Here is a 25,310-nt window from a genome sequence, read left to right on the forward strand (position 1 = left end):
CGAGCGCCGGCGCGCCGCGGTTTGAAAGGCCCGAGCCCTGTGCGCTTGCGCACTCCAGCCCGCGCAGGGAGCGCTCCCCCCTCGACGCCCCCCAAACTCGGACCTTCTTTTATCTCTGGCGCCAGGCGAAGCCCGAGACGTTGACATGCCGGAGATCCGTCTCCGCCATGTGGTGTCCTGCAGTAGCCAGGACTCGGTGAGGAACTGGCGTGGGGGGAGGCTGGAAGACGTAAGGGAATCCGTGCGGGGCGCTACAGGAACTTTGGGAGTGTAAAAGGGAACTTCACGGAAGTCCATGGCGGGTCGTGGGGGGGGGATTCCAGGAGGCTATCAGGGAATTCTGGGAGAGATAGGGGAGCTTCTGGACGGGAAAGGAGGAACTGGGGAGCATCCCGGGTGTTCCAGAGGACTCGAGGCAGGGTGTGGTGGGACTAACGGGGAATTTTAAATCTGGGGGAGCGCGGACGGCTCCGGAGGACTCAAAGGAATAACCTGAGAGCCGAGGACCGAGCTCGCTTCCCTGTACCCTTACTTTCCCTTTTCCACTCTTATCTCCAGACCCACTGTGCCGAAAACCTTCTCAAGGCGGACACTTACAGAAAATGGCGAGCAGCCAAGGCAGGCGAGAAGACCATCTCTGTGGTGCTCCAGGTGATCCTGCCCTCCCCCTGTCAGCTTCCTAAGGGGAGTCTGGAGACTCAGGGTCCAGTCACACTGCTCTTGAGCCAGCTGCCAGTGGGTTAGGACACTTTTCCCTTATGGGCTTCAGCTTCCTTCCCTGGAGCATGGGCCGTGTGATGCCCCTTAGCAGAGGACAAGGGTGGCCCAAGGACTAGGCCAGGATGACCTTAGGAATCAACGTACGGAAAATAAAAAAAAAAGGAATCAACGTATGGCCCCTGGGTAGGTTGCTTCTGAAGTCAGTGGGCGCAGGGCTGGAAGGGGTCTCTTGGAAGATCATGGAAACCAATCAATCCCATTTTAAAGATGGGAAGACTGAAGCAGAGTGGAGTGCAGGGGTGAAGTGGCCAGTCTCCCAGCCGCTCAGGAATGCTTGCCGGGTTCTTCTGAGTGCTCTCACCCAGTCTTATCCCAGCATTGTGAAGGTGGAGGGAGGCTGGGAGGAGAAGGTGGTATGACCCCATATGGTACAGAATTCGACAGGCTGTTCCTGTCAGGGATAAGAAACTGGTGGGAGGAGAGAGCTAAGCTAAGCGTTTGAAGCATCTGCTCTGTGCTGGGTACTGGCCTGGGTGTTTCATCTTCATGATCTCTCTTCACAAGTGTGGTGTGACACAGGGGCCCCTGTCACCATCAGTTAATGGCTTGCAAGACTCAGACCCACATTGGTGCTGTGAACCACTTTGTCACACTGCTTTGTGTTCACACCCTGGCTTTCTTGATCTTGGTTCTATTCCTTACTTCTGAACGGAGGGGTGTTTGGGGAGGGATGTTGCAGGGCAAGGCTCACATGATTGTGTCGAACACATTCTCAATCTCTCTCTTGCCCAGTGGTTCTGAAAAAATTTGGAGTCACAGACCCTTTTAGAATTAGAAGCTGAGGATTATCTCCCCAGGAAAAATACACAGACCTATAAAACTTTATTTTTTTAAAATTTTTATTTATTTATGATAGTCACACAGAGAGGGAGAGGCAGAGACACAGGCAGAGGGAGAAGCAGGCTCCATGCATCGGGAGCCCAACATGGGATTCGATCCCGGGTCCCCAGGATCGTGCCCTGGGCCAAAGGCAGGTGCTAAACCGCTGCACCACCCAGGGATCCCAAAAACTTTCTGATTTTAGAAATTTGAACATCTCCTCAGTCCCTAACAGTAGTAATAACGAGAGCTGACACTGATTTAACTTTACAACTGCCAGTTACAGTTTGGAACACCTCACGTGTATCAACTCATTGAATCTATAAAAACCCATGACCTAAGTCTAATAGTACCTCCATTTTAGAGATGAGGAAACTGAGTCCCAGAGAGGTTATGCCACTTGTCTAAGAGCCAGTGTTTTAAACTGAGGGCGGTACAAAAAAAAAAAAAAATACACACACACACACACACACACACACTGAAGGAGGTACAGGTTGTTCATGATTTATTCTTGGGACCTGAATTCAAGTCCCCATCTCTCTGTCTTACTCATTCTGTGACCTCAGGCACATTTTTTCATTTCTTTAAACCTGTTTTTTCACCTGTCCATTGGGAATAATGAGATCTAAGCCAAGGGTTATTGTGAAAATGTGGTGACATAATGTCTGCAGAAGTGCTCTGTCAACACGTAGATGTTTGTGTAAAGGGAGGGATTCATGTGTTTATTACCAGGTGATGATTCTGCTGGGCTCTCTTAGGGATCAGGTGACCCCAGAAGGATCACATTCCATTCTCTACCCCAGTGGCAGTGAGAGCAGAGAGACCCAAGGCAGGAGAGACATGACACAGGGTTGAGGGAACCAGAGGGGCCAGAGCGAGCACAGGATTCTCTTGGCTGGGGAGACTGAGGGAGATATTGCAGCTGTCACTGAAATGGGGAACCCAGAGAAGGGGCAGCTTGAGAAGCTGATACCTTCAGTTGGGATGTCCAGGTGTGCTGTGACTTTGGGACATCTGAGGTCCAGGTGGCAGTTAGGAATCAGAACCTGACCTGGATGGAGACAGACAAGTGGAAGTTGTCAGCACAAGGGCAGGACCTACAGACTCTGGAGTGAATGGATTCTTAGGTTCCTTCATTCACTGAGTAATTATTTAGGAAGCACCTTCTCTAGGCCAAGCACTGTTTCAGATCCTAGGGCAGCTGTGGACAGCACAAGACAAAAATACGTCAGTCCTGTGGAGCTTTCATGTTAGGAGGGAAAGACTGACAAACCAGTAAGTAAAGCACCAGATAGATGTGAGTGCTGTGGAGGAAAATTAAACCATTAAGAGGAAAGGGGAATACTGCGGCTGGGGGAGGAGGCAGTGGCAAGAAGTTTTGCTTTTTTTTTTTTTTTTTTTTTTTTTAAGATTTTATTCATTCATTTGAGAGAGAGAGAGACTAAGACCACGAGTGAAGGAGAAAGGCAGAGAGAGAGGGAGAAGCAGACTCCCCACTGAGCAGGGAGCCCGACACAAGGCTTGATCCCAGGACCACGGGATCACGACCTGAGCCAAAGGCAGATGCTCAACTGACTGAGTCACCCAGGCGCCCTAAGGATTTGCCTTTAATATTGATCCAGGAAGGCCTCCCTGAGCGGGTGATGTTGAGCACAGGGAGCTTTGTAAATATCTGGGGAGGAAACAGACTGTGAGGCGCCTGCATGCTGGAGGAACAGCAGGGAGGCTGGTTTGGGTCCAGTGGAGTTATCCAGGGCGGGGAGAGGTAGGAGATGAGCTAATGGAGTGGGGGCGTGGAAGGCCCCCAAAACACTGAAGGCCTGAAAGCCACTCTGATGACTTGTGCTTTTACTCTGGATGAGCTGGGAGCCCCTGAAGGGCTCCAAGCAAAGGAGGAACAGGTGTAGGCTTAGCTTCTCAAGAAATCCTGCTTTCCTTATGGCAAATAAAGTGCAGGGAGCAAGCACAGGAGCAAAGCAACCTCATGGCGGCTGTTAATTTCTCCCATGTGAGAGACACTGGGGGCAGTCTGATTGCATTTGGCTATTGCCAGTATGCAGGGTCCAGTTCCAGGTCCAGATCCACCAAATGCTGATTCTGATTCTTGTCAAGTGAGCAGAAAGGCAGACATTTCCAGATCCCAATGCATGTGGATTAATCTGTGGGGTGTTCTCCTACCCTTCATTGTTCTCCTCCCAAGTATATTATGCAACATCTGGATTGCCACACAGGGTTCATCCCTCTGCTCTCGTGACAGCCACACACACCTTTTTTGTTGGCAGTAGCTGATGGAGGCTCCATGGATAACCCATCAGCTGCGCCAGGAAGAGTTCCAGCCCCTTGGCTAACCACTCCCGGGCTGGAGGGCGTGGCTGGGACACGATCCAGGTAGCTCTGGTGGCCGAGTGATGTGTGCCCTTTAGAAGAAATGCTTAACAGCAAGGTGGTGCACGTTTTGTGGTGGTTTCTCAGCAGTTCTGTAACCACTCAGTTTGCCCTCATGACATTTTAAATTGTCTTTCCCTTATTTGATGTGTAGCAGGTGTACAGCAGCCCCCCAGACCCCATGCACTCCTTCCTACCACCACCACCCCCACCAGGTAACCACCGCTCTGATTTTCAGTAGCACAGATTTCGTTTTGCCTGGTTTTGAATTTTATGTAGACAGAAGCATCCGATATAGACATCCGTGTCTGGCTACTTTGCTCCACGTTGGTGGGTGTAGCTGGAGATGGTTCGTTCTCATTTCTGTAGAGTACTCCCCGGCTAAAGAACACCATTGCAGTTTTATTAATTCTTTGAATGAGTATTACATGTATATGGTGCAAAGTTTAAAAGACACTAAAGGATTTATGCCTGCCTTCCCCACTTGCTTCCATAGGCAGCTACTGTTAGCAGTTTCTCACGTGGCCCTCTGGGGTCACTGAACACACATAACCATGTTTGTCCACCTCTTTCACCAAGTACACAGCATACGCACTATTCTGCTTGTTTTCTTTAAATTAAGCTAGATGGTGGAGATCTACTGGCACTGGGTAGAGTTTGACCTTATTCCTTTGAATGGTGCATAACCCTGCATTTCCTGGACGTGAAACAATTTTTTTTTTTTTTTTTTTAACACAGAAGGTCTCTCAGGAACTTTGTGGGCCTTACCAGCCCCATCTGTTTTTCTTTCATGAGTTAGGTCTTCCTGAGAAAGGTGCACGTGAACCTGGCCACAGATGACCGGCATCTCGTGCTCAAGCCTGCCTCCTGTCTGCTGAAACTGAACACTCACTCTTTTTTTAAAGTGGGCTCTATGTCCAGCCTGGAGCCCATTGGAGGGCTTGAACTCACGACCCTGAGCTCAAGACCTGAGCTGAGATCAAGAGTTGGACGCTTCACTGACTGAGGCCAGTTGGGCCCGCCCCCCTAATTTTTTTTTTTTTTGAGAGAAAACTCACAGAACTTGAAATTCACCATTTCAGCCACTTAAAGTGTACAGTCCAGTGGGTTTGGCATATTGATGGTGTTCTGCAGTCACTGCCATTAATCAAGCACATTTTCATTGCCCAAAAGAAACCCCATCACCATTCGACAGTCACTCCCTATTCCCCTCTCTCCTGCTCCCCAAGCTTCCCTGGCAGCCACTGATCCACTTTTTGTCCCTGTAGATTGGTCTCTTCTGGGCCTTTCACACAAACAGGATCATACACTGTGGCCTTTGTGTCTGGTTTCTCTCATTGAGCATACTTTTGAGGTTCCGACGTGTGTGTGTCGGCACTTTCTCTTCCATCCTGTGGGGATGCCATACAATGTGGGTCCGTTCATAAATTGATGGATGTTTGGGCCGTTTCCATGTATAAACACTTTGGTCGGAAATTCTTTATCAAAAAGAAGAAATATAAGGGAATACATGTGCATGTTTGAAATAGAAGTAGTTAATATATGCAAAAAAAAAAAGATCATTCACTTAGGATACATACTGAGCCTTGTGCTTGTGGGAGAGGTAGAGATTGTTGAGTTTTTACCTCAAGGGTTGGAATAAGGGAGTTGAAAAGGAGTGCTGGGCTATAGGCGGGCAACTGGGTTGGGTTTTTCTCCCAGCCATTAGCCGCATGTGTCGAGAACTATTTCTTTAACCTGTCTGAGCCTGTTTCCCCATCTGTAACACCGGAGACTGACAGACTCTTCCTTCTAAGGTGGTTGTGAGGTGAGGATTCAGTGATGTCCGGCCCATGAAGAGTTTAGCCAACTGTGATAGACAGAATAATGGCCTCTAAAAGATATCCACATCCTGACCCCTAGAACCTGGGAATATGTCACTGTAAAGTGGCACAGGGGACTTTATGGATGTGATGAAGTTAAGGCTCTCGAAGGGGTGAGATTATTGTGGGTTATTTGGGGGACAAGAGGGAGCCCAGTGTCATCACAAAGTCCTTATAAGTGAAAGGGGGGGGCAGGAGAACCAGAGAAGTAGATGTGAAGATGGAAACAGAGGCCAGAGTGATACCCTCACTGGGTTTGGAGGCGGAGGAAGGGGCCACAGGCTGAGAAATGCATGTGGCTTCTAGAAGCTGGAAATGAGGCAAGGAAACAGATTGTCGCCTAGGACCTCCAGAAGGAATGCAGCCCCACTAACCCCTTGATTGAAGCCTTGTGAGACCAAATTTCAGGCTTTTGACCTCCATTATCTGTAAGAGGCATTGTTTTGAGGCAGAAGTTTCTGGTAATCTGTTACAGCAGCAGTAGGAAACAGATACACCAAGCCCCTGGCACACAGTGAGAATCTGAAAGTGTTGGCCTTGATGATTCCTTTGTGACATATGGGGGCACTGAGGCAAGTGGCTCACCAAAGCCACTTGATCAGGAAGGGCAGAGCTTGAGTTACAACTTAGGAGACATTTGTTCCTTCAGCAAATGGTTACTAAGCACTTCCCATCCATCTGTCTGTCCATCCATCTGTCCATCAGGAATGCATTGAAGGCCTTCTGTGGGAATAGTATCAGCTGACATTTATGGAGTGTTTGCTCTGGGGCAGGCACTATCCAAGGGGCTTCATATGTATCCCTTATTTGAATCTTCACAACGACTCAGTGAGTTAGAAGCTGTTACTGTGCCCATTTTATGGATTAGGAAACAGGCAGAAGGAGTGAAATGAAACTCTTTGCTCCAGCATCACAGACTAAGTATGCAGAACTAGGAAGGATCAGACACCATGCTTGGTGTTTGGGACACAGTGGAAAATGACTTAGATATTGTCTCTGCCCTCATGGAGCTTAAAAGTCTGGTGGAGGAAACAGATGCTAGGCAAATGCAAATTAAAAGTGTAGTTACATAACATTAAGTGGTGATACTGAAGAAAAATAAGAGTGGTCTAGGCAGGGGGAATGGCAGGTGCAAAGGTGCTGTGGTGGGCAGGAGCTGGCCTGTTCCTGGGACAGAAGGAAGGCTGAAGTGGCTGGAGGAGAGCCATCAAGTGTGGCAGGAGGCTGAGAAGTCATGCTAGGATTTCTTGTGTACCTGGGCAGCACCGCACACCACCCCAGGGCTCAGCCGTGGAGGCAGGGGAAGCACCAGGAGGCCAGCTTGCCTGAGCTGTGGGAAGCCCCTTCCCTCAGCACCGCCTGTTTCTCTAGTGTACGTGTGATGTGGTGGAGGAGCACGCGTGGACTCCAGCCAACCTGCCTGGGCTCTGGGCCCGACTCTGCCACTCACCAGCTGTGCGACCTTGGGGGAGTTACATAACCGCTTCCTGCCTCCGTTTGCTCATGTGTTAAGTGGAGATAATAATAGCCCCTGTATGGCAGAGCCGTTGTGAGGAAAGGAGATGCAAGTATTATGTGTCTGCTGCAACGTGAGCACTTAGATGTTTGCTGCAAGTGTTATTGTGGTGATTTTATTCTGAGTCATCTCAGCGCCTCTCAGGAGGAGGGTTATTAGGACAGCCCACCCATTCTGCGCAAAAGGGAACCATCGCTCAGATGTTGCATGCCACCCAGGCTTGCACAGCTTGGAAATGGCAAGGCTGGACTTGAACCTCACCCCAAGTCAGGCTCCTAACTCCCATGTAAGGATGTCCCTGTTTGCGGCGGTGTGTAGGCAAAATCTGGGCGACCTCTTGCCGTTGGAGGGTGATAGGCAGACTGGAGCTTCAGATGATCTGGGGAGCAGTGGACTAGGTACCTTTGACTGTTGTAATAACTTATCATTCTAGGAACCAAAGAGAAGAGACTTGGACTAACTGCCATTAGTTAACTAACATTCTTAATGAAGAAGTGTTCCTAACTGCCTTCTGCCCCCAGTTAAAGGCTTTCTGTGCCTTCAACTGTCAAGATGGGAATGGCAGGACCTTTGCAGGGAGCCTTCCTCCAGAGAGATAGCTCTCTTCTTCAAAAAGTAATTATGGAGCATTGACTGACAATGCCTCCTGGCTGACAGGGGCACAGTGCCTACTACATGCTGTGCAGTGTGGCCATAGTATTCATGTGTATATTCTTGGACTTGGTGATTATCCCCATTTTACAGATAAGAATACCGAGGCTCCAAGAGATTGGCTGATAAGGCCATTTAGTTACTGCATTTTGCAGCTGGGATTCAAACCTAGAAATCAGTGATGAGCAAACCCACACCAGGCCCCTATCCTCAGGGAGCTTCCTCAGAGTCCTGTGTGATTAGAGGGTAGAGGTGACAGATGTGCCATTTGTGTACATGATTATTTGAATGAAGTTAGAACCCTGGCAGGTGCTATCAGGGTGCACTCCATGGTGGCAGGTACCGTGCCAATCTGGCAGAGTCTGAAGGAGTTGGGGCTCCATAAGCTAGTGTGGGAGCTTAGGCATACATTCGGTGAAGATTTCTGAGCTCCATTCTGGGCCATGCCCTGTGCTACATGCAGGAGATACAGTGGCACCCCTCACCCTGGCTCCCACTGTCAGAGTTGACATTGCAAGGAGACATGGCAGCCCAGATGGGGGTCATCCCTCTCCCGAGGTCCCACGGTGAGGCCAGGGACAGAGCAGGTACTGACAGTGGGCTTTCTTCCTCCCACAGTTGGAAAAGGAAGAACAGATCCACAGTGTGGACATCGGCAATGACGGCTCGGCCTTCGTGGAGGTGCTGGTGGGCAGCTCGGCCGGAGGGGCTGGGGAGCAAGACTATGAGGTAAGCAGGGCTTTGTGATGGGCCGCATACTGATCCCTACCCCAGGTGCCCCCATCACTGCTTCCTCCCTGGGGTCTCGGCAGGGGTGGAGGCAAGTCACACAACCCTGTGCCCTCTGGAGGTACAGACACAGGTGATAAACTGCATACCAGGGCAGAGACCCACATTTGCATGGGGGCCAGGGGCAGGGGCATGAATAACCAGATGCACTTGTTTGGTCTAAGAGGCCATCACTGCTTGAGAGCAAAACTGCTTGTCTCTGGTCCCAGGGGTTCTCACAGATGTCCTGGCAAATTGAGATTCTGCATTGTTTGGGATGCCTCTGCTAGTCACTTCATATGTGACAAATGCTTATAAGAGAAGGATTGCCTTTTGTTCTATTACAGACATTTTATTTATTTTTGTAAAGGTTTTATTTATTTGAGAGAGAGAGAGAGAGCGTAGGGGGAAGGGCAGAGAGAGAGGGAGAAGCAGGCTTCCCACTGAGCAGGGAGCTTGACTTAGGTTTGATCCCAGGTCCCTGGGATCATGACTTGAGCTGAAGGCAGACACTTAACTGATTGAGCCCCCAGGCACCCCTATTTTATTTTATTTTTGAAGATTTATTTATTTGAGAAAGGGAGAGAGAAACAGTGTGAGCATGAAGGGTGGGGAACAGAGGGAACGGGAGTATCTTCAGCAGATTCCCTGCTAAGTGTGGAGCCTGACATGGGCTCGATCCCAGGACCCTGAAACTGTGACCTGAACCAAAATCAAGAGTCGGCCACTTAACTGACTGAGCCACCCAAGCCCTAGGTGCCCCACTCTGTTACAAATATTTTAAAAGTTGGCACAATCCTTTTCTTACTAGTCAAATTCATTAGAACTGGGAGAGATCGTAGTTAGCCAGCTGGCTAATCCACAAAATGTTTTGGGGTAGAAGTAAACCTACTTGAAAAAACAAGTTTACGATTTTAAATAGTAAACCAGTTTTCTACAAGATGAGTTTTTTCCTTGCTGTGAGAAGTTGTTTTTAATTGAAGTATATTTTGCATACGATAAAATGCACAGATACTAATGTACAGCTCAAGGGCTTTTAACTACTGTAGGCACCTGTGTAACCGCCCCCCAGGTCAAGACATGGAGCATTGCCAGCATCCCCAGGAAGTCCCTCGCACCCCCATCCTCCGACCCTTGCCGGCTCTGGCAGCCTCTGGTTTCTCTGTCACTACAGACTAGCTTTGCCTATCTTAGAATTTCATATAAGTAGAATTTTACAGTAGGTACTCTTTTTTGTGGCTGGCTTTTCTCATTCACCGTCCTGGGTGGGGTTTTTTTTTGTGTGTGTGTGTGATGTCAGCCAAGTAGCATTCACCTTAGGCAGAGACCACAATTTGTTTATCCATTCTCACGTTGATGGGCATCTAGGCTGTTGCCACTTTTTGACAATTACAAATAGAGCTACTGTGAACATTTTTGTACAGACCTCTGCACAGAGATCTCTTTTGGGTAAATACCTAAGAGTACATGTAGGGTAGATGTACGTTTTAATCTCATTAGACACTGAAAATTTTCCAAAGCGGTACCATTTTGCGTTCCTGTCAGCAGAAGCTGAGAGTTCTAGTTGCTTCGTATCCTTACCTATACCTGATGTTACCAGTCATTTTAATTTGTTAAATTTCAGCCATTCAGATGTGGTGGTATTATGACTAAGTTGTGTTTCCTGACAAGTAGTGACATTGTGTAACCTTTCACATACTTACTAGCCATTCATTTTATCTTTTTTTATGAAGTGTCTCTTCAGGTATTTTGCTTGTTTTTTATTGGATTGTTTGTCTTTTTGTCATGGATATTAATCATGGGTTTTGTTTATTTATTTATTTTTTTTCAGATTCATGTGTTGCAGATTTTTCCCCCAGTCTATGACTTGCCTTTTGGCTATCTTTAAAATTTTATTTTTTTATTTTTTTATTTTTTTTTTAATTATTTTTTTTTTTATTTTACTTATGATAGTCACAGAGAGAGAGAGAGAGAGAGAGGCGCAGAGACACAGGCAGAGGGAGAAGCAGGCTCCATGCACCGGGAGCCCGACGTGGGATTCGATCCTGGGTCTCCAGGATCGTGCCCTGGGCCAAAGGCAGGCGCCAAACCGCTGCGCCACCCAGGGATCCCTAAAATTTTTTTTTTTTTAAATTAAAGTATAATTACCATACAGTGTTATACTAGTTACAGGTGTGCAATGTAATGATTCAGCACTTCCATACATCACTCAGTGCTCTTCACGGTCAATGTACTTACCTTTCCATTATCTTAACAGTGCCTCATGATGAATTGATGAAGTCCAATCAGTCATGGTTTTAAGCTTCTTCCTTTCTTTCTCCTTCCCTTCCTCCTCATCCTCTCTTTCTCTCATTCTTTTTCTTTCTTTCTTTTCTTTTTTTTTTTTTGAGTGCCTTTTGCATCCTATGAGGTATATTTGCCTGTCTCAAAGTAATAGTATAATCCCTGTATTGATTTATTACAATTCTAGAGGTCAGAAGTCCAAAATCAGTGTCAGTGGGCTAAAATCTTAGTATTAGCAGGGCTAGGTTCCTTCTAGAGGCCCAAGGGGAGGATCCATTTCCCTACCTACTGCAACTTCTAGAGGCTGCCTGCATTTCTTGGCCTGTGGCCCCTTCCATCTTTGAAGGCAGTGATCACAGTACTCTAACATCTGCTTCCATTCTCGCTTCTCTTCTCTCCTGCCTCGCTCTTTCTATTAAAGACCCTTGTGATGACACTGGGCCCACCTGGATAACTCAGTGTTATCTCCTCATCTCAAAATACCTAATCACATCTACAAAGTCCACAGGTGCCAGGGAGTAGCACATGGACCTCTTTGGGGCACCATGATTCTGCCTACCTCCATCTTCTGTGTTTTCTTCTAGAAGCTTTATAATTTTAGATTTTACATTTATATCTGATTCATCTCAAATGAATTTTTGTATATTGAGTGAAGTAGAGGAAAAGGTCATTTTTTTTCTTTTTGTTTTTTTTGTTTTTTTGTTTTTTTGTTTTTGTTCTTGTTGCTGCTGTTGTTGTTGAAAATTCTCTAAAAAAAGATTTCCCTGGGGTGCCTGGCTGGCTCTGTTGGTGGAGCATGCAATTCTTGATCTCAGGGTTGTGAGTTTGGCCTTACACTGGGTGTAGAGATTACTTAAAAATAAAATCTTTAAATTTTTTTTTTCTTTTTTCCCACTGAATTGTTTTGATTCTTTTATTGCAAATTAATTGAGCATATATGTGTAGGTTTATTTCTTTACTTTCTATTCTGTTTCATCAACAGGTATGTTTATCTTTGTGCCAATACCATATTGTCTTAATAGGAAATATTGAGGGATGCCTGGGTGGCTCAGTCTCATGATCCCAGGGTCCTAGTATTGAGTCCCACATTGGGCTCTTTGGTCAGTGGGAGCCTGCTTCTCTCTCTGCCTGCCACTCCCCCTGATTGTGAATGCTCCCTCTCTGTCTCTGGCAAAATATTTTTTAAAAATAGTAAATATTGGGTTACCTGGGTGGCTCAGCGGTTGAGTGTCTGCCTTTGGCTCAGGGCAAGATCCTGAGGTCCTGAAATCGAGTCCCACATCAGGCTTTCTCCATGGAGCCTGCTTCTCCCTCTGCCTATGTCTCTGCTTCTCTCTCTCTCTCTCTCTCTCTCTCTCTCTCTCTCTCTGTATTTCTCATGAATAAATAAATAATATCTTTTTTTTTAATAAATAATATCTTTAAAAAAATAGTAAATATTGAAATCAGATTGTGGTGGACTTCCAGCTTTGGTCTTCAAGAGAATCTATTCTAGATTCTTAGCATTTATTTCCATGTAAATTTTAAAACCAGCTTATGAATAACTTCATTTATTCCAGACTTAGGAAAAGTTGCAAAAGTAGTACAGAGGATTCCCTTATAATCTTCATGTACATCCCCCAAATGTTAACACAGGTGTACTTTTTTTTTTTTTTACTGAACTGAAAGTAAATTGCATATGTGATTTTGTGTTATCTATTCCTGATAAATACAGTGGATATTTCCTAGAAAGAGAGATACTCTCTTACTTAACCTCAGTAGAATTAATCAAAATTAGGAAATTAACCTTGATGTAGTACTCTGTCATCTGATCTATGCCATTGACATTTTAGAAGAGTAGAGGTCAGTGACTGTAAAATATCACTTATTGTACAGAATGTCTCATGTTTCCTGATAATTAAATTTAGGCCATACACCTTTGGCCAGAACACCACACAAGCGATGTTCTATTTTTCTCAGTACATTGGATCATGGAACACTTGCTACTGACTCTATGACTGATGATGTTAACTTGGTTCATTTTGTAAAGGCAGTGCAGGCCATATTCGTTCACTATAAAATTATTGTTTTGCCCCGTGTAATGAATAAGTATTGTGGGGAAATACTTGGAGACTATATAAATAACTCATCTATCCACAAACTTGTTTTAACATCTATTATTGATTCTTGCCTAAATTTTAAATAAAATATTTTATTTATTTATTCATGAGAGATGTAGAGACCTAGGCAGAGGGTGAAGCAGGTTCCCCATGGGGAGCCCATTGTGGGCCTTGATCCCAAGACCTCAGGATCACGACCTGAGCCAAAGGCAGACGCTCTACTACTGAGCCACCCAGGTGCCCCAATTCTTGCCTAAATTATTGATGCTATTTGAATGATATATATATTTTTTTTATTAAGATTTATTTATTTGAGCCACCCAGGTGCCCCAATTATTGATGCTATTTGAATGATATATATATATATATATATATATATTTTATTAAGATTTATTTATTTGAGCCACCCAGGTGCCCCAATTCTTGCCTAAATTATTGATGCTATTTGAATGATATATATATATATATTTTTTTTAATTAAGATTTATTTATTTGAGGGGAGGGCAGAGGAAGAGGGAGAGAGAATCTCAAGTAGATCCACACTGAGCAGAGCCTGACACAGGGCTCGATCTCAGGACCCTGAGATCATGAGCTGAACTAAAACCAAGAGTTAAATGCTTAACTAACTACACGGGCACCCAGGTGCCCTTGAATAATATTTTTGTTTTGTTTTGTTTTTTTAAATTTTTTAATTTTATTTCCCAGTTGTTGATAGCATGAAAAAAAAATACAAGTGATAATTGTATATTGCCTTGTATCTTGTGACCTTGCTAAATTTAGTTATTCTTGTAGGAAAATGCCATGGGATTTGTATAGATCCCTTGGAATATATTTTTTTAAGACTTTATTTATTTATTCATGATAGAGAGAGAGAAAGGCAGAGACACAGGCAGAGAGAGATGCAGGCTCCATGCCGGGAGCCCAACGTGGGACTCAATCCTGGGACTCCAGGATCGCGCCCTGGGCCAAAGGCAGGCGCCAAACTGCTGAGCCACCCAGGGATTCCTCCTTGGGCAGTTACATTGTATGTGAATAAAGACAGTTTTTTTTTCCTTTATAATCTTTATGCTTTTTTTTTTTTCTTTTTCTGGTTTTATCACACTGACTAGTATCTCTAGTGTTGTGTCAAACAGAGGTAATAAGAGCAGACATCCTTGTCTTGTTCCTGATCTTACTGGCAAAGCATTGAGTGTTCACCATGAAATACAATGTCAGCTGGAGATTTGTTTATAGATGTGTGTTGTCAGGTTGAGGATATTCTTCTCTAGATTACTTGATGGAGAGCTTTTTTTCATGAATGTGTTTGGAACTTTATCAGTTGCTTTTTCTGATCTGTGAGACACATTTTCACAGATGAGGTTTTCCTTTGGCAAACATTCTAAAGGTTATATAAAGTGCAAAAACGTAAATTGAAGCACATGAAATTTTGAACAGTTAATTTGAACAAACAATTCAAATTGGGGGCCCACACTGAAAATGATTAGGGGTGCTCTGTGGCCATACTAGGACAGAGCTTTTTATAGAGAAGATGCCAAAGGAAGCCAAAGACATGATTTAATTGGCTGGAGTTTAAACAGTTGCCTCATTTGGGAAAGTCTAGTTATTTTGCTGTTAAGTTGTTCTTGAATTTCATTTTCTCAGACCTGAGAAATTTAGTTGGCTGTTTATGATTCATTGTGTTTGCATTTCATTTTCTGACTCTGGTGTAGATTTGGGTTTATTTACAGAGGCTCCCTAAGCACTAGAGTCACCCAGTCTAAACCCTGCTTGTTAGCTGTTTTAACAAAGTCAGCAGTCTTTGAGACTATTAAAAAAAGTTCTCTGTTCTTCTTGGCAAACAGATTTGGATTAAAATTCTACTTATAACGATGGAAACTGAGTAAGTGCATTTTTAGTTAAAGTTTTATCATATCTCTGGGCACCTCAGTGGCTTGGTCAGTGAAGCATCTGCCTTCGGCACAGGTCGTGATCTCAGAATCTCAGGATGGGGGATCCCTGGGTGGCGCACCGGTTTAGCGCCTGCCTTTGCCCCAGGGCGCGATTCTGGAGACCTGGGATCGAGTCCCACGTCGGGCTCCCGGTGCATGGAGCCTGCTTCTCCCTCTCCCTGTGTCTCTGCCTCTCTCTCTCTCTCTGTGTGTGTGTGTGACTATCATAAATAAAAATTTAAAAAAAATCTTTAAAAAAATGGTATTAAAAAAAAAAAAAAGAATCTCAGGATGGAGCCCCACATCAGGCTCCCTGCTGAGCAGGGAGTCTGCTTCTCCTTGTGACCCTCATCCCTCTCCTTTTTTTTTTTTTTTTTTAAGATTTTATTTATTTGTTCATGACACACACAGAGAGGGAGAGAGAGAGAGGCAGAGACACAGGCAGAGGGAGAAGCAGGCTCCACGCAGGGAGCCCGACGTGGGACTTGATCCTGGGTCTCCAGGATCTGGCTCTGGGCTGAAGGTGGCGCTAAACCACTGAGCCACCCGGGCTGCCCCCTCATCCCTCTCCTGCTCTCTCTTTTGTTTACTCTTTCTCAAATAAATAAAATCTTAAAAAAAAAAAAAAAAGAATTAGCAACTAATACTGAACCCAAGAGGCAAGAAGACTAAGGTGTGGTGAAGAAGTAATTCAGGGAGCAGTTGCCACCCCAGGGGCTGGGGGAACAAAAGGACATGGAATTACTGAAATGTTTAGAAGCTTGAAAGCGGGGTTCTGCAGAGCTGAAACTCAAACCTGGAGAAGGCGGCTCTGGAATCCTTGAGAGGGGCCAGGTGAAACCAGCTCTGCAGATACTAAGACACTGAAACCAGATTCCTCTGCTGTCCTGGGGTGGGGCTCTGCAGGAGCCCAAACACACCAGGAGTGATGCTCACAGAGCTGCAAGGAGATGGTGGGGCAACAGTCCTCCTTCCTTTTGCTTCTCAGCCTCTCTGTAGCTCCTCCTAATGGCAGGGCCTGAAAAGGAGCAGCTGGAGAAGCTGACATGTCCCCAACCAGTGTCTCAGTGCTGAGCCCCAAGAGAATCACTTATAACTGGTGCAGCTCTCCTGGACCTCTGGATTCTGCTCTCTCCTTTCTGGCCTCTGATAATTCCTCTACTTTCCATGAGCTCAACCGTGCATTTGCAAAAGGTATTTGAGTATTATGCCAGTTGTTGAGACAATTCTCTGCTCGGAGAGTTGTTTAGGTGGTGTAGCTGGCTCTATGGCCAGATATAGAAGACCCTATGAACGAATTCAGAGATGGTTTGTTTAGACCCGGAAGTTGCAGGATCTTTCTGGGGCCTGTGTCAGGGAGAAGCTGACTGGAGGTGCAGAAGCAGGGGAAGAAAAAGGCGTCGGGGCAGGGCAGCCTGGGTGGCTCAGCGGTTTAGCACCGCCTTCAGCCCAGGGCGTGATCCTGGAGACCCGGGATCGAGTCCCACGTCAGGCTCCCTACATGGAGCCTGCTTCCCACTCTGCCTGTGTCTCTGCCTCTCCCTCTCTCTCTCTGTGTGTGTGTCTCTCATGAATAAATAAATGAAATCTTTAAAAGAAAGAAAGAAAAAGGCGTTGGGGCAGGTGGAGGTGCAGTCTGGATCCGGTGACTCCCTAGGCCCTACTAGGGCCCCTACTTTCTTCCCGGCACCTAGCAAGTATCATTTCAATCAGCCAGCCCTGCTTCTTCTTCTATGTTCCTTTTCCCAGGTGCTGCTGGTCACTTCATCTTTTATGTCCCCTTCTGAGAGCCGCAGTGGCTCCAACCCCAACCGTGTTCGCATTTTCGGGCCAGATAAGTTGGTCCGGGCAGCAGCTGAGAAGCGCTGGGACCGTGTCAAAATCGTTTGCAGCCAGCCCTATAGCAAGGTATCTGGGGCGGGAGCTGGGGGTGCAGAGTCCTCAGTTGGCATGGAGAGAGGTGAGGGGCCAGTGTTGAGTCCCAGAGGGCTGGGAGGATGGGGCAGCTGGTCCCCAGGGGGCTTATGAGGAGGCTGGCTTCCAGAGGTCTCTGAAGTGGGTTTGCAATCCTTCCTGTAGGTGACCCTTCATTTTCTAGAGGATGTCTGGGAAGGGTGAACTGCAGGATCTCAGAGGGGAATGGGAGAAGGGGGCAGCTGACCTGGCAGAGGAATAGTCTAACAGTTACCATCATGGGATCTGGAATCAGATGCTGGGTCCCCCACTTCTTAGCTGTGTGACCTTGGGCAAGTGCCTTAACCTTTCTGGCCTCAGTTTCCCGATCCTTACAGGGTTGCTGTGAGGTAGGAATGCTAAGCTGTGGTAACGACAAGACTCAAGTATGTCATGATACTCCCACACAGTGGAGGTAGACTTCTTACCCGCAGACCTGTCTTGGGGAGTATTTGGCTGGTCATCCAGGGACCCAGGCTCCTCAAGATCATGGCTCTGCGTCCAGCCCAAAGAGTGGGAAAGAGTCTGGAGCATTTCTGTGTTCCAGAAGTGGCACACAGTGCTCCCTCCCATTCTGTAGTCAGGAATTCGGGCATGCAGGAGAGGATTCTCTTGGACACCCAGCAGCGTGGCCATTTGCCATGAGGCTAACGGAGCTAGTGCACATAAAGGGCTTACAGCCGAGTCTGGCCCAGAGTTAGGGCTCGCTAGCGGCTAGATGTTACTATTGTCATCAGTGTTCTCCGGGCACCTCCCTAGGCATGTGTGTCCATTAGAGGGAAAGAGCCAGAAAGGGGTCTTCCCAAGTGAAAGGGGCTTAGAGCCAGGCCTCTGTCCTTAGCCAGGCTTTATGACCCCTACCTCTCTTTCCCAGGATTCCCCCTATGGCCTGAGTTTTATACGGTTTCACAGCGCCCCAGACAAAGAAGAGGTAGAGGCCTCACCCCAGGTAAGCTCTACCCACCCACCCCCAGAGTCTTCTTCCTGCTACTTCACCCCCACCTGCCAACAGCCACTCACTGTGCTGACCTTGTGAGACCTTAGAAGGTGACCAAGCTTGGCCAGTTCCGTGTGAAGGAGGAGGATGAGGGTGCCAACTCCCTGAGACCTGGGGCCCTCTTCTTCAGCCGGATCAATAAGACCTCCCCAGGTGAGTGTGGAAGTTTGGGTCGTCAGCCCAGGTTTGGAACCACAACGTGGGTCTGAAGAAGGAGGAGCCTAGGGACTCCCGGGTGGGAGGGAGGAGGCGGCTGGGGGTCTGGACCCCTGGATCACTACTGGGCTTTGGGAACAACACTCTCTCCCATGGGTAGGAGCGAAGGGTCTCAGGGCCTAGATCACCCAGATCCGCTTTCTCCCTCTGTAGCTGCAGCCACTGACCCGGCAGGACCTAGCTATGCAGCTGCTACACTGCAGGCTTCTAGTGCCACCTCTTCACCCTCTGCAGCCTCCAGAGCAGTAGGCAGCACTTCCAAGGTGAGATTGTCACCTGGTTGGGTGGAAAGGGAGGAGAGAGTTGAGAGGCCTCAACTCATCCTAACCCCTCAGCTTCAAGAGTCCCCCAAAAGGAAGAGAAAGTTAGATTTGAACCAAGAAGAAAGGAAGACGCCCAGCAAACCATCTGCCCAGCCCTCACCACCTGCCATCAAGAGACCCAAACGTGAGCACTGGCTTCCTTGTTCTTGTAGGGGTCTGTGCTCTTATGTCCTGGGGAGGAGGCTGGGTCTGAGGGAGGAGGGGCTGGGGTTTAGTCCCAATAGCACTAAGTGAATCCACTCTTTGGCTTCTCCAGCGCCAGCTCCCACCCGCACCCCAGCCACCCCAGTCCCTGCCCCAGCGCGAGGCACAGTGCCAGGGAAGACCCGAGAAGGTGCCGAGCCCAGGGGACCACGAGCTGGCCCGCAGGAGCTGGGGAAGATCCTTCAGGGTGTGGTGGTGGTGCTGAGTGGCTTCCAGAACCCCTTCCGCTCAGAGCTCCGGGACAAGGCCCTAGAGCTGGGGGCCAAGTATCGGCCAGACTGGACTCCAGACAGCACCCATCTCATGTAGGCTTGTGCCCTCCTCCCCATTGTGCCTCCTGGTGCTTCTCTGGCTCCCTCTGGCTCCTCCATCTTGCTCTCTCTCTCCCTGTCTGCCTGTCTACCGTCTGTCTCTGTCTTTTTTTTTTTTTTTTTAAGATTTTATTTATTCATGAGAAACACAGAGACGGGGAGAGAGAGAGGCAGAGACAGGCAGAGGGAGAAGCAGGCTCCATGCAGGGAGCCTGATGTGGGACTCGATCCCGGGTCTCCAGGATCACGCCCCGGGTCAAAGTCAGCGCTAAACCGCTGAGCCACCCTGGCTGCCCTCTGTCTCTTCGGTCCTATCATCTGCTTCTTATTCTGATTCCTCCATCTTTCCCTTGGTCTCCTAACATCTTTTTCTGTTTCTCTCATATCCATCTCTTTCTCTCTCTCTCATTCTTCTCTCTTCCCCCATCCTCATCTCTTGTCCCTTGTGCCCCTCCCCCACCCACCACCGCAGACCACACCTGACTGACCACACCCTCCCTTCTGCTGCCCCACCAGCTGTGCCTTTGCCAACACCCCCAAGTACAGCCAGGTCCTAGGCCTTGGAGGCCGCATTGTGCGGAAAGAGTGGGTGCTGGATTGTCACCGAATGCGGCGACGACTGCCCTCCCGGAGGTGAGGCCTCACCACATTCATGCACTTCATACGGATATGTGTGTGCACCTGCTGACCCTGCCCTTTGTCCCCACACTGGGCAGCGTCGGGGATCTAGAGAGTGGTTAGACCAGGGCCTGCCAGTGGGGAACACAGGCGGGCTCCTCCAGCCTCAGCAGGCTTCTGAGAGGCGGGGCAGGGGGTGCATGGCTGCTGAGGAGGAGGGAGGAGTTTCCCAGGGTCTCAGGGCTCTGTGAAGTCTGCTTAGGGAGAATGAGAAGCATGGCAGGCTGGAGAAACTGCTGCAAAAGGCGCATGTGCCTAGCATGTGGGAAATCCCATGTAAGCATCAGCTGTTCTTGTGATAGAGCTAGGGACCCCTTCTCCTGGAGTGTCAGCCACTTAAGGTCCCATGCCATGAATATAGTGTCAAGGTCTTTAAAAACATATTTGCTTTTGAGGATTTTCCCTTGACTGATAGGTATTCTCCTAATGAGAAACTGCTTTTGATTCTCAAAGGGGAAAATTATTTCTGGGTTGTTGTTGTTTTTTTCCTTTCTGAAATGGGGCATTTCTTTCCCAAGAGGGCAGGGAAGCAAGCCAGTGAGGCCAATGTCTCTGCTGTGGGTGGCTGCGGTGACTGACGGGTTCAGTGGGGCCCTTCCAAACCTGGAAGCCAGGGCATCCTGAATGATTAGTAAATGCCAGTTGCTGTGGCTTCCTGAGCACTGGCCCCCATGCCCACCCCATATCCTCTGGAGGACACGATATGCCGTTTGTCTGAGGCCTGATTCCTCCTCCTAGGTACCTCATGGCAGGACCAAGCTCCAGCAGTGAGGATGAGGGGGGCTCTCACAGCGGCAGCAGCGGGGATGAAGCCCCCAAGCTTCCCCAAAAGGTCCTAATGCCCCCTGCCATGGTGGGGAAGGTGCAGTGGGAGGAAGACATGGGTCTGTTGTGGAACCCCAGACTCTCCATCCCTGTCTTCAGCAAGAACACATACTCATACCCATGCTGCCTTCCCTTCTCAGCGCCCCCAAACCAAAACTAAGCTGCCTCAGGCAGCAGGACCCAGCTCACCCCAGAGACCCAAAACCCCAGAAGAGACCAAACCAGCCTCACCACGGCCCCAGGAAGATACGGACAGTGAGGGGGAGCAGTCAGGTCAGAACCTAAGGGAGGAGGGGTTGGGGGCCTGGACTTTTGGGTCTGAGGGAGGGAGGGGGTTTTAGGTCTTAAGCCTGAGAGAAGAGGGGGCTGGGGACCTGGACTGCTGGGTTCTTGGAGAAGAGAGGGATGAGATCCTTCAGATCCGAAGGGAGGAGAAGGGGCTGGGGCCTGGACTCCTGCATCTGAGGGAGAAGATGGCTGGAAACCCAGACTCCTGTATCTAAGGGAGGTAGGGCTAGATCCCAGACAGTGGACCTAGGGGAGGGGAGGCTGAAGTCCCAGATAACTGGATCTGGAGGGCAGTTGAGGTTGAGGCTTGGCATGCCTGCATCTGTGCTTGGGCGAGAGACCAAGAAGGAAGGTTACCAAGCACATGCTCTTCATTGACCAAGCTTCCACTTGCAGAAGAACAGGGCAATGGGGCAGAAGATTCTGGGGATACCGAGGATGAGCTGAGAAGGTAAGGTGGGGCTGGGGGTGTCGAGCTAGTCCCAGACTTGGGTGGAGGGGGATCTGGTCTGCATGCTCTTCCCCCACGCCCTGTTGTCTCTCCCAGGGTGGCTGAGCAGAGGGAACAGAAGCAGCCCCCTGACCAGGGGGAAAATGGTGAGGACCCATATGCAGGATCCACAGACGAGAACACAGACAACGAGGGTCCCCCAGAGTCTCCTGACCTGCCAGTTCCCGAGCTCCCAGGTAGGAAATCCCTCCCTGCCTCCTCACATGGGATCTGCCTTTCTCAGTTCTCAGCTGTGACTCCCACCACCGAACCCTTGGATTGAGGCTGCTTCCCATGACTTGTGATTTGTCTCCCCACCTCCTTCCCCCATAATCCCTGCCTCTGCTACCTTTTTGTTGTCTTAGGAAGCAGGCACCCTCTTATGACTTCCCTCTCTGTTCCCCTTCCTGACTTCCTGCTGTGACCGCCTCCATCACAGCCCAGGGCTGGGCATGACCCCCTCTGGCTTTCTACTAAAGTGTCAATGGTGCCTCCTTCACCTGCCTCTCGGGTTCAGGTCTGTCAGCATGGGAGGTCACCCAGGCACACAGGTGACATGGGCATGGGTCTCTTGGGGCCTCAGTGGTGATGGCATTGCTATTTGTCCTCCTAACATGAGTGCAGGGGGCATGGGACAGGCAGGGGTGAGAACCTTGGCCAACAGAGAATGGAGGGAGGAGCTAGGCAGCCAGGGTCTGCACAGAGGTGAGGGTCAGGGGCAATTGGAAGAGGCTATTTCTATACGGTTCCCTGTGGGTCTGATGGGCAGGAAAGTACTTTGATCCTCCAAAGCCCCAAAAGTGTCATCTGCAGATTGATGATTTGGAGAACCATGTTAAGATGGAACAAAGAACAGAGGTGTCCTGAAGGTCAGAGCCAGAGAAGGCACTGGCTGGTAGAGGACTGTGACAGCCAGGGTGAGCAAGTGACAGGCTCTAAGGCTGTGAACTGGGCCACATGAGCTAGGTGCCACCAGCCCATCTGTGATGTACCTCATGGAAGAAACACATAGCAGTAATAGTCATTTGTCTCTCACCATGAAAGCAAAGCAAAACAAAACAAAACTCCAGTTCCCAGAAAAGTTCTATGGGCCTGGCTGAGAATCACCGTTTGTGACAAATGTCTCTGCCAGGGCATGAATGAACAGGCCTCCCAGCCACTACACTGGCCTCCTTCGGGTCTTGCCTTCAAGTGCTCTGTGGCTCCTGGCTGGTGCTTTGAAACTCCAGGTGCCTCACACTTGGCACCTCTACCATCTCTCCTGCAGACTTCTTCCAGGGCAAACACTTCTTCTTGTACGGAGAATTCCCTGGGGACGAGCGGCGGAAGCTCAGGCGATATGTCACAGCTTTCAATGGGTCAGTCTCCAGGGGTAGGGGCGAGGGCAGAGAGGGATTATGCTAAGTTGTGGGAAGGAAGGCGATTGGGAAGATGGAGAAGGGGTACAGCCTGCTGGATGGGCACAGGCTCTGCTCGCTCTGCTGGGGCCCCCCTGGATGTATAACTTTCCGTCTCTTCCTCTTCTCTACAATGAGGCCCCCCCTCCTTCCCGCCCACCTTCTGAAAGGATTAGCAGCAGTGGGAGCCCTTGGTATTGTGGCTGTGGCAAGGCTGGCTTGGGGAGAGTGGGGGCCCACAGGGTAGCCTATAGGGAATGGAGGTGAGGAGGAAGGGAAGACAGCCTTGGAGAATGGTTGAGGAGTCGGATGTCAGGAGAAGAGACACTGACTCTCTGCCTCCTGCCAGGGAACTTGAGGACTATATGAGTGACCGGGTCCAGTTTGTGATCACTGCACAAGAGTGGGACCCCAGTTTTGAGGAGGTGAGCTCCAGAGGGGTGGGGAAAGGGACACCCAGCCCGCCCTTGTGTCACCTCCACCATCACCTCACTCACATGTTCCTGTATTCACCCCTCCCCACCTTGCAGGCCCTGATGGACAACCCCTCCTTGGTGTTTGTCCGGCCCCGATGGATCTACAGTTGCAACGAGAAGCAGAAGTTACTTCCCCACCAGCTTTATGGGGTGGTGCCCCAGGCCTAGAGTATGTGCTTGCATGCACTTGCACATGCTTGAGCGCGTGCGCACACACAAGATGAGCTCAATAAAGGTGACCTGGTTTGGAGTAGCTGTCCCTCTTACTCAGAAATCTCCTGAACCTCCTAGAGGGCCCCAGATTGTTGTCATAAGTTTGGTTTTTGCTTCCCTTCTGAGGGTGAGGTGTCTTGGCTGCCTTAAGACCCCTGCCCTGGGGTCCTAGAAAGAATGAGGGGTTCTCTTTCAGGGGTTAGATAGGGAAGGAGCTCTTTGTCACTTCTCCCTGGCAACTTACCCCTGTAGTGGCAGGTGGCCAGGATTTGGGATTCTAACCCATTGAGCCCATTCCTAGGTCTTGTTTGTCCCTTTCTGAGTCCTGGGCTGGAGGCCTAGATGCTCGTGAGGTGTGCTTCCCAGCTCCCCCGGGGCCAGGGATATCTCCCTTTTTTCAGGGCTTTCAGAAGTGGTTGTGGAACTGTCCCCAGCATGGTAGAACAGGGGGAAGGGGCATTTGAGCCCCCTCAAGCCTCCACCACATTTAAGTTGGGAACTGGGCAAGTGTTAGAGAAGTGTACAGAAGGTAGGATGGAGTTCTAGGCAGGGGCTGGGGTATGGGCAAAGGCCTGGCTCCCTGGGGTCAGTTGCTTAAGAGGCTTTAGGGGCAGATCTGTCTGGAAGGATGGACATAGTCTTTGCAGCTTTGCTAACATGGTAGCCTGTGGACCTGGGTAACTATAAATGAACTGCAGTGAAATGAAGGGGAAATTTTACTCTGTCGATGACACTGGCTACCCTGCAGGTGTTCTGTGGCTGCTGTAATAGAGTGCACAGATAGAGAACGTTTGCTTCACTATAGAAGCAAAAGGACAGAGCTGTCCCGAAGGGCTGTGAACACCAGGTTGAGAAGCGTGGACGTTATCCTGGAGCTCGGAAGGTCAGGAAGGGGTTGGAGCAGTCAGACCTCAATAACAAATGACCATAAACTTAGTGTCTTAAGCCCACGGAAACTTACAACTTTCCAGGTCTGGATGTCTCACATCCAAAATGGGTCTACGGGGCTAAAATTCAGGGTGTAGGCAGGGCTGTGTTCCTTTGGAGGCTCTAGGGGAAATCTGCTTTCTTGTCTTTTCCCCTTGTCTTCTGTATTCTTTTTTTTTATATATATATATTTTATTCATTTATTCATGAGAGAGAGAGGGAGAGAGGCAGGGACACAGGCAGACGGAGAAGTAGGCTCTATGCAGGGAGCCGGACATGGGACTCGATCCCGGGTCTCCAGGATTATGCCCTGGGCTGAAGGCAGGCGCCAAACTGCTGAGCCACCCAGGAATCCCCCTGTCTTCTGTATTCTATGAATATACTTCTGTATTCAAAGCCAGCAGTGGCCAGTGGAGTCTTTCTCACACCAAAGCACTCGGACAGACTCTTGTCCTCTCCTTCCACTTGTAAAGATACTTGTGTTTACATTGAGCCCACCTGGATAATCTAGGATAATCTCCCTGTTTTTTTTTTTTTTTTTTTAGTTATTTTTTAAAGATTTTATTTATTCATGAGAATACACAGGAGAGAGAGAGAGAGGCAGAGGCACAAGCAGAGGGACAAGCAGGCTCCATGCAGGGAGCCCAACGTAGGACTCGATCCAGGGTCTCCAGGATCACGCCCTGGACTGAAGGCGGTACTAAACCTCCGAGCCACCTGGGCTGCCCAATCTCCCCGTTTTAAAGTCAGATTAGTAACTTTGATTCCTTTGGCCATAATTCTTTGCCACGTAGCATGTTCACGGGTTCCAGGGATCAGCATGTGGACGTCTTTGGGAGGCCGTTATTCTGCCTGTGGCGCCCACCATCTGTGAGACAGTGTAACTGCAGTGTGGAAAACACACACCCTACTCTCATGAGG

The 25,310-nt window shown here is 48.8% G+C and overlaps 1 protein-coding gene across 1 annotated transcript; it reads left to right on the top strand.

Annotated features, from left to right (window-relative positions):
• On the top strand, nt 1–23,499 carry XRCC1 (X-ray repair cross complementing 1). Its single transcript, XM_055311118.1, has 17 exons — nt 1–196; nt 559–651; nt 8,632–8,742; nt 16,841–16,999; nt 17,919–17,993; nt 18,089–18,194; nt 18,411–18,520; nt 18,593–18,704; nt 18,837–19,089; nt 19,612–19,728; nt 20,512–20,605; nt 20,739–20,871; nt 21,283–21,337; nt 21,434–21,573; nt 22,644–22,734; nt 23,123–23,198; nt 23,304–23,499. The coding sequence occupies exons 1-17, from the start codon at nt 146–148 to the stop codon at nt 23,415–23,417; spliced, it is 1,890 nt and encodes a 629-aa protein (XP_055167093.1). The 5' UTR covers nt 1–145; the 3' UTR covers nt 23,418–23,499.
• Nucleotides 23,500–25,310: the final 1,811 nt, after the last annotated feature.

This window comes from Nyctereutes procyonoides, unplaced genomic scaffold (genome assembly GCF_905146905.1).
Source record: "Nyctereutes procyonoides isolate TBG_1078 unplaced genomic scaffold, NYPRO_anot_genome, whole genome shotgun sequence".
NCBI classification, from domain to species: domain Eukaryota; kingdom Metazoa; phylum Chordata; class Mammalia; order Carnivora; family Canidae; genus Nyctereutes; species Nyctereutes procyonoides.

Coding starts and splice junctions, on each gene's coding strand:
- XRCC1 (XM_055311118.1), top strand. CDS start 146: ATGCCGGAGATCCGTCTCCGCCATGTGGTGTCCTGCAGTAGCCAGGAC. Junction 22,735..23,122: donor TATGTCACAGCTTTCAATGG/GTCAGTCTCCAG, acceptor GCCTCCTGCCAG/GGAACTTGAGGACTATATGA. Junction 23,199..23,303: donor GGGACCCCAGTTTTGAGGAG/GTGAGCTCCAGA, acceptor CCCACCTTGCAG/GCCCTGATGGACAACCCCTC.